We start from the raw sequence: 8,457 nt of genomic DNA on the forward strand, positions 1-8,457 counted from the left end.
CACACACACACACACACACACACACACACACACACACACACACACAAGATTCCAAAAAAGTTGGGACACTAAACAAATTGTGAATAAATACTGAATGCAATGATGTGGAGATGGCAAATGTCAATATTTTATTCGTAATATAACATAGATGACAGATCAAAAGTTTAATCTGAGTAAATGCAACATTTTAAAGGAAAAATATGTTTATTCAAAATTTCACAGTGTCAACAAATCCCAAACAAGTTGGGACAAGTAGCATTAAGTGGCTGGAAAAAGGAAATTGAGCATATAGCGAACAGCTGGAAGACCAATTAACACTAATTAGGTCAATTGACAACATGATTGGGTATAAAAAGAGCTTCTCAGAGTGTCAGTGTCTCTCAGAAGCCAAGATGGTAAGAGGATCACCAATTCCACCATTGTTGCGCAGAAAGATAGTGCAGCAATACCAGAATGGTGTTACCCAGCGTAAAATAGCAAAGACTTTTAAGTTATCATCATCAACTGTGCATAACATCATCAAAAGATTCAGAGAATCTGGAACAATCTCTGTGCGCAAGGGTCAAGGCCGTAAAACTCTACTGGATGCTCATGATCTCCGGGCCCTTAAACGTCACTGCACCTCAAACAGGAATGCCACTGTCAAGGAAATAACAGAATGGGCTCAGGAATACTTCCAGAAAGCATTTTCAGTGAACACAATCCACCGTGCCATCCGCCGTTGCCAGCTGAAACTCTACAGTGCAAAGAGGAAGCCATTTCTAAGCAAGCTCCACAAGCTCAGACGTTTGCACTGAGCCGGGGGTCATTTAAAATGGAGTGTGGCAAAATAGAAGACTGTTCTGTGGTCAGATGAGACACGATTTGAAGTTCTTTATGGAACACTGGGACGCCATGTCATCCGGACCAGAGAGGACAAGGATAGCCCAAGTTGTTATCAATGCTCTGTTCAGAAGCCTGCATCACTGATGGTATGGGGTTGCATGAGTGCTTGTGGCATGGGCAGCTTGCATGTCTGGAAAGGTACCATTAATGCAGAGAACTATGTTCAGGTTCTAGAATAGCATATGCTCCCATCTAGACGTCATCTCTTTCAGGGAAGACCCTGCATTTTTCAACACCATAATGCCAGACCACATTCTGCAGCAATCACAACATCATGGCTACGTAGGAGAAGGATCCGGGTTCTGAAATGGCCAGCCTGCAGTCCAGATCTTTCACCTATAGAGAACATTTGGCGCATCATAAAGAGGAAGGTGCGACAAAGAAGGCCCAAGACGATTGAACAGTTAGAGGCCTGTATTAGACATGAATGGGAGAGCATTCCTATTTCTAAACTTGAGAAACTGGTCTCCTCTGTCCCCAGACGTCTGTTGAGTGTTGTAAGAAGAAGGGGGGATGCCACACAGTGGTAAAAATGGACTTGTCCCAACTTTTTGGGGATTTGTTGACGCCATGAAATTTGGAAACAACAGATTTTCCCCTTAAAATGATACATTCTCTCAGTTTAAACTTTTGATCTGTGATTTGTGTTCTATTCTGAATAAAATATTAGATGTTGGCACCTCCACATCATTGCATTCAGTTTTTATTCACAATTTGTTTAGTGTCCCAACTTTTTTGGAAACCGGTTTGTATATCCGGTTTGTTTGTTTAGCTTGGGTTTTAGTTTAGTCATTTAGGTTTTTTTAAATAAATATATTTTCTATTCTCTGACAGAATTCCAGCCTGGTGTTCCCTGGAAAGGAATACAGAGCAGCGGAGACCCAGAATCTGATCCCTACATGACCCCTGGGAGTGTTCTCGGCTCTCCAGGATCCCCAAACCTCAACGACCCCGACCATCCGCTACTGCGAGACAATATAGGTACTTTACCAAGTGTGCTAAAAATAAAAACGGGGTTTAGCTGGTATGGCAGTGGTTCTCAAACTTGGAGTCTAATTAATAACATTTATGATGATACACAGGATTTACACACATTTGTTGTAACTGTTATAGAAATATTAATTGTAATCAACAAAAATGGCATCCTTTTTTTTAGCATTTTTTTTATTACAACGTTATTTAAATACATTTAGCAAGTTTATGTACATCGATAGCTCAGGTTGCAAGGGTTCATCACTTTCATTTTTAAGGTTGAAAAGTTTGTGAACCACAACTTGTTCCTGAAACGGTGAGGAATACATCAGAAACTGACATCAGACCAACAAAATGACTAGAAGAAAGCCCATCAGATATTACTTTAAAATCTGAACGACTGGTTTTGGTGCTGTTGCTAAAAATAACCATAATGTGCGAGTTCACTTTTAAATCTTAAGGATTTTTCTGTTAAGATTGTTGCTGTGATGCAACTATTTTACTGCTGTTATCGCTGTAAACACACCAGAAAGACTTTTTCCCCTTGAGTACCTTTTAATATGGAAGTTTTTTATTAAAGTTTTATTATGTTCAAAGTGAGGATTTTTGTGGTGAGCTTTTCTTCTGGAACTTCCCATCATTTACCACAGCTTGAAAAAATTAGTATACATTAGGATGCTCCACTGAAATTATTGTTTGTTGACAAATTTAAAATGGTGGAGTGGTGGCACAGAGGTTAGAAGATGGGCCTGTGATCGGAAAGTCGCAGGTTCAACTCCCGGTACAGTCAACATGAAAATGTGGGTGGAAAAGGTGGAACACCCACACCTGCCTCCACCCTCATTTGCCCCACTTTGGGTCCCTGAGCAAGGCCCTTAACCCCCACCATCTGCTCCCTAAACAGGTCTCTCTTGAAAACGAGTTCCCGTGGCTCAATGAGACTACCTGGATAAATAAAGGGTAAATGGGGAAGAAATAAAAAAAGTCGTCACATCGATGGGGATTGTTAAAATGCAACTCGAGTGCCTTCTCTCCACTGATTTCACCGTTACATGCTTAGGAGCTCAGCTGCAGCTGTGATAACTTAAACGTCAGCATTCTTTAGCTCGGGTAAATTAAAGACTTACAGACTCAAATCAGTTTGAAACGTGTTGTGCATTAAACGGATCAGTATTTGAAAACTTCCTCACTAACTCACTGCTGTAAACCCACCGTTGTGAACAAAGCCGTGTTGGATATTTTCCACAGTCGTTCTTGACAGTACATCTTTGGTCAATACCTCACACACACTGCATTAAAGCTGCATGTTACTTTTCTTGTTTATGTATTACTGAATCTAAAATATTAAGCTGATCTAATGTTTTGTAGGGCAAAACCCCTCCCTCAACACCTCGCTGCCTTCATCTGGTGCCTGGCCCTACAGTGCCTCAGACAGCTCCCTCAGCAATGCACACAGCACAGGTTGGTTAACGCTTTTTTCTTGTTTCTTATTACATCTTAGCTTTTGAATCCATTTTTGTATTCGTTCAGTTATGTGTCTTTTTGTTTTGTTTGTTCTTTTACTATGATTGTGTTTTTATTAAGTATTCCTAAACGTATAAAGATGTCATACGAGGTAACTGTAGCGCATTTTTTCAGATTTGTTTTTAGAACTGGCTTTCACCCCCTCCCTCACTTTTCTCTCTCCCACTCCACATCTCTCTCTCTCTCTCTCTCGCTCTCTCTCGCTCTCTCTCTCTCAGGAAAGTACTCTGAGTACAAGCCCAGCTGGCCTCCGGAGCCCATCGGACAAAACAAGTGGAAGACCAATCGCAATAGCTCACAGCTGCCACGCCCCCCTCCTGGCCTTACCAGTCAAAAGCAGGCCTCGCCCTCCCCATGGGGTTCTGCAGGTCCAAGATTGGCCCGTAGCTGGGGAGGGGGTGGGATGAATCAAGAGTCAAGATTTGGGTCAGGTACTTTTTGCAGGGAATTTGTTTTATAACCGTTTTGTCAGCTTTGGAGACTAATTTTAACAAACGGCAAATAAAGTACTTTGTACATATAAAATGTAGTTTTTTATATATATATAAACTGAGAAATCATCAAGTCATTGTGTTTGTTTCATCCTTGTCATATTTTCCTTGTGTTTTTTCCTCTTAATAGGCTCAGCTTGGAGTGACGGTGTTACCTCGAGAGGCAGCTGCTGGTTGCTGCTGAGCAACCTAACCCCTCAGGTATGAAATGGACCAGTTTTTGAACATGGGAATACTAAGAAAAAAATTATATGGACATGTACTTGTTGCAACTTGTTTGTAAACTTCAAAAATATGTAATGTATACAGTAACAAGTGATGCTGTGCCTGAAAATTAGATTTCTAAATCTTCAGTCAATTATTTGAAAGCCTTGTTGTATTTAATCAAGTTACAATACCTTCATGTGGAAAAAAATGCACAATTTAATAATTTAAAATAGAACATTTTATATCCAACAGGGAAGTTTACATCATTTTTGCAGCAACGTGAAGAACAAAAATTAGTAAAACATAAGCAGAATCTACAATCTACAGTAACAATAAAAAATATTTTAAAAAATTAAGTACAAACTATAAATGTGAATGTACAAATATTTTTTGTATTAAAACATTACTTTAAATTTTTACCAATAGGAAGAACTTCAGTACAAGTATAGATCAGTGATTGAGAAAAACAAAATTGTAAACAACTTGATGGTTGTTGCCAGATTTAAGCTGTTTAGAGACTTTTAATTTTTCATGTCTCTGTATTTTTTATATTTTATTTGTTGAGAACAATCACCCGTTTACCAACTTTTTCCATGTTATTCAGATGTTCTAAAGTCTTGTATAGTAAAGTGAATTTGTTTATGCAATGTTAAAAGCGATACAGTTTATTAAATTAACTGAATAGTTCCGGTACTATTGTTGGAAGTATTATCTAAAGTCTGAAGGTTTAATAAAAAGGATTCATTTTTAATTTATGAATTTGGAGCCGGCCAGGATTTAAGCTGTAGAGCTTTAAACTGCTCTGCTCATTCATCTGGATTCTGCTTCACTCTGCTTTATGTAAATCACTCAGATTTACATAATTGTATTGTGGAGTTGGATGAGCCATTTAATCATTTGGAGTTTGCACAATGTTTATCCTCTTGTAACAGTTAAATAAGAGCAGATCAAGATTGATAAAGCTGCGGTGTCCTGTCTGCATTAAGGCATAGTGTTTCACATACATAACCCTTATCTGATCATGTATGTTTGATATCTTTGGCGGGGCTTGGGTTGTTATTGAACATGGTAGATCTGAGACTCCGATTTTTTTTTTTCTTTTCTCTATAGATCGATGGCTCCACGTTGAGGACTATCTGCATGCAGCATGGTCCCCTGCTGACCTTCCACCTGGGCCTCACCCAGGGCAGTGCTCTGATTCGTTACAACAGCCGGCAGGAAGCAGCCAAGGCCCAGAGTGCTCTGCACATGTAGGTTTACCCGTCACTCCACCGGTACACAGACATCAACAATGAATAATCTTGTAAAAATGTAAAATCATGCGGTCTTAATCTTCCTCTCAGGTGTGTTCTGGGCAACACCACAATCTTGGCTGAATTTGTGAGTGAAGAGGTTGCCCGCTATTTTGCACATTCCCAAGCTGGGGGAGCGGAAGGGGTCGGCTCAGGAGGAGCAGCAGGCAGCGGCGGGGCTCCTGGTTCATCTGGAGCAGGCACAGCTGTGGGCAGCGGTGACCGCAGCTCCCCGGGGAGTGAGCGGGCAGCGGTGGGCGCATCTTCCGGAGGGAATGGAAACGGTGGTGCAGGAGGAGATAGCGGAGCTGGGGTTCTAGCTGGCGTGAGGTCCTCTGGCTCTGCGTGGCAGAGTCTCGACGGTACAGGCACCTCTTCGGAAACCTCCTCAGCCCAAGGACCTGGGCTCGCTATATTTTCCCAGTGGAGTACCAATGGGGCAGGGGAGGGAGGAGGTGCTGGGGGAGTAGAGCCTGGGAGATCTGGGCTATGGGGGGGGATGAGCACAGGATACTCAAGCAGCAGCCTGTGGGGGGCTCCACAGATGGAGGAAAGACACCAAATAGACAACTCCTCTGGATTGTTGCCTGGCGACCTGCTGGGGGGAGGAGCCGATTCCATCTAATATGCTCCCTCCATTTGTACAAGTCGGTTTGGACACACTGATATGGCATACACTGGGATACATATGTACTTACTATGGCACACATATATACATTTACATGGTGTGCATATTAATGTACTGAATACATATACACATGCATACTTGTATGCATATTATTGTGCACAGATATACAGCAGAAATGTGAGACATGCTTACACACATTCTCATGGCCAGACTTAAGCTATTATTAAAAAAAACAAATGCAGGGACTGTTAGATGTGTATTCAGCCTTTTTTTCCACAGATGAAGATTTCAACTGCTTAGACTTGAAACCTGAAAAAGAATGAACAATCGGTGAGTCTGAAAGACTTAACTGGATTGCAATGTGCTTAGTAAAGTAGGGGACTTTTTAAACCGATTTACATGAACATGCACACACCAAATACAGAGAAGCCTTCAGACAGATAGGCACTGTCAACAGCATTACCTTCATTACATGAGAATTTAAACTACTACAGAGGTTAAAATGTGCAGTTTTGTATTTACATCCCGTTAAAGACAGAGATTGAACCCAAACACATGCAAGCAGCTCTGATTGACAGCAGAACTGTATCTTACGGTGTATGTTTATTTTCAGTTTGTAACTATGGTTTTAATTTTGGAGCAGTGAAAAAAACTTTTTTTTTTTTTTTTTTTTTGAAACGTCATTGATTTGTTTTCAAAATGCTGACCACCTACTGTTGTATCTCGCGCACTCTTTTCTGTTATTCGTTCTTGAACATGTTTGTTACTGCTGCAGTGATACGTGTTAAATTGCTGGCAGTTTCAGGCTATGATGCATTTCTCCATGTGTCGATGCCGCTCTCCACGTGCGGTGTCCTACACTGAGTATGAGTGAGACTGAGACCAAGTTAAGTGGATTAAACCACCACAGTTGTGTGTGTGTGAGAGGTTGTGTGGATAATGTGTGTGCATGTTAATGCCTGTCATAATGTGGGCAAGGCTGCTTACTATACAGAAGGTCTATACAAAAATGTTATGAGTGCATTCGATATACTGCTGTGTGTTAAGAAATATTGGCACTAATGCCTTTTTTTCTTTCTAATTTGAAGTTTTTTTTTTAAGTAGACTTGTCTTTTATATTGTCTGACCTGCAATAATAAAAAAAAAAATGAACATTTTATTGACACAAAGAGCTGAAGGCATATGCGTCAAGAAAATGGACATGCCAAATCTTATCAAATTGTGTGGAGTGGGGGAGGGAGGGGTGGGATGGGTTGTTTACAATTACAGAGTAAGCGTTACCGTACGTTTTTAATGTTTCGTTGTTGTGTATTTGTTTTAAATTAAGACAGGCTTTAACACTCCTGTTCAGTGTTTTCGTTTTGAGATTTTACAAAGGAAACTTTATTTAAACAATGAGAACAAGATTAATAAATAAAGATGAAAGTATTGGCTTCTAAATGCTGTTTGTGTGGTTATTTTTGTGTGAATTGAATGTGATGTATGGAAACCTGACAGTGCCATAATGCAGATGTGAACTCGGCAGGATATATTGTACTGTATGTTAGACTAATGAACAGGACAGAAACTATTTTTTTTTACAAGCTATTGAACTTAAAAGAAACAAGTCTGTTACTCATGTTACTTTACAATATTTATCAAGTATATAGTGCTATAAAAAAGTATCCCCCCCCCCCCCAGTGATTTGTTAGTGGGTTTTTTTAATTTTGTTAATATCAGTCTGGGATATATTGATTATAAACTGCAGTTTTTAAGTTCTCACACTACCTTTACCACGTGACTATTTTATTTCTAGGTAACTATATGTTTTATATCTGAGGTAACGAGACGCGCATCTTCCAAAAATTCTGCCTTTTTAATTCAGAATATTTTCCTGTGTGTCTTGGGGATTGTCACAATGTTTTTTTGGGAAATGTGAGGATCTCTGTGTTCATTTGCTAGTCTGGGTTTTTGGCTGTTTTTTTGTTTGTTTTTTTTAATAACACTGAACAACTGGCAATAACGTTGCACCAAACCGCATCTGTGACAACTAATATAGCTAATATTAGCTTGTGACAGCTAATATGTTTATTTGTTACTGCTGCACTATGTGACTGTATCATGTATGATATGTCTCTACCTGGCAGCACGGTGACGCAACTAGAGCTGCTGCCTCTCAGCAAGAAGGTTGCCGGTTCAAATCCCGGTCCGGGTGCCTTTCTGGGTGGAGTTTGCATGTTCTCTCCGTGCATGCGTGGATTTTCTCCGGGTACTCCGGTTTCCTCCCACAGACCAAAAACATGCATGTTAGGCTGATTGGTAACTCTAAATTGTCCCTTGGTGTGAGTGAGAGAGTGAATGTTTGTTTGTTTCGTTTGTCTCTGTCCCTGTGATGGACTGGAGACCTGTCATGGGTGTACCCCACCCCTCGCACAGTGATTGCTGGACATGGGCACCGGCGACCCCTGTGACCCAAAAA

At 40.5% G+C, this 8,457-nt stretch overlaps 1 protein-coding gene across 1 annotated transcript in view; it reads left to right on the forward strand.

Annotated features, from left to right (window-relative positions):
* The window catches only part of LOC119421531 (trinucleotide repeat-containing gene 6B protein), a 25,139-nt gene extending 18,413 nt beyond the window's left edge, over window positions 1-6,726 (forward strand). The window contains exons 16-21 of the mRNA XM_037688878.1: window positions 1,720-1,866; window positions 3,226-3,318; window positions 3,600-3,812; window positions 4,003-4,073; window positions 5,190-5,329; window positions 5,423-6,726. Coding sequence (XP_037544806.1) covers window positions 1,720-1,866; window positions 3,226-3,318; window positions 3,600-3,812; window positions 4,003-4,073; window positions 5,190-5,329; window positions 5,423-5,996 — 1,238 coding nt within the window. The 3' untranslated portion in view covers window positions 5,997-6,726. The remainder of the gene's footprint in view (window positions 1-1,719; window positions 1,867-3,225; window positions 3,319-3,599; window positions 3,813-4,002; window positions 4,074-5,189; window positions 5,330-5,422) is intronic.
* Window positions 6,727-8,457: the final 1,731 nt, after the last annotated feature.

This window comes from Nematolebias whitei, chromosome 15 (assembly GCF_014905685.2).
Source record: "Nematolebias whitei isolate Nwh7 chromosome 15, NemWhi1, whole genome shotgun sequence".
Lineage (NCBI taxonomy): Eukaryota > Metazoa > Chordata > Actinopteri > Cyprinodontiformes > Rivulidae > Nematolebias > Nematolebias whitei.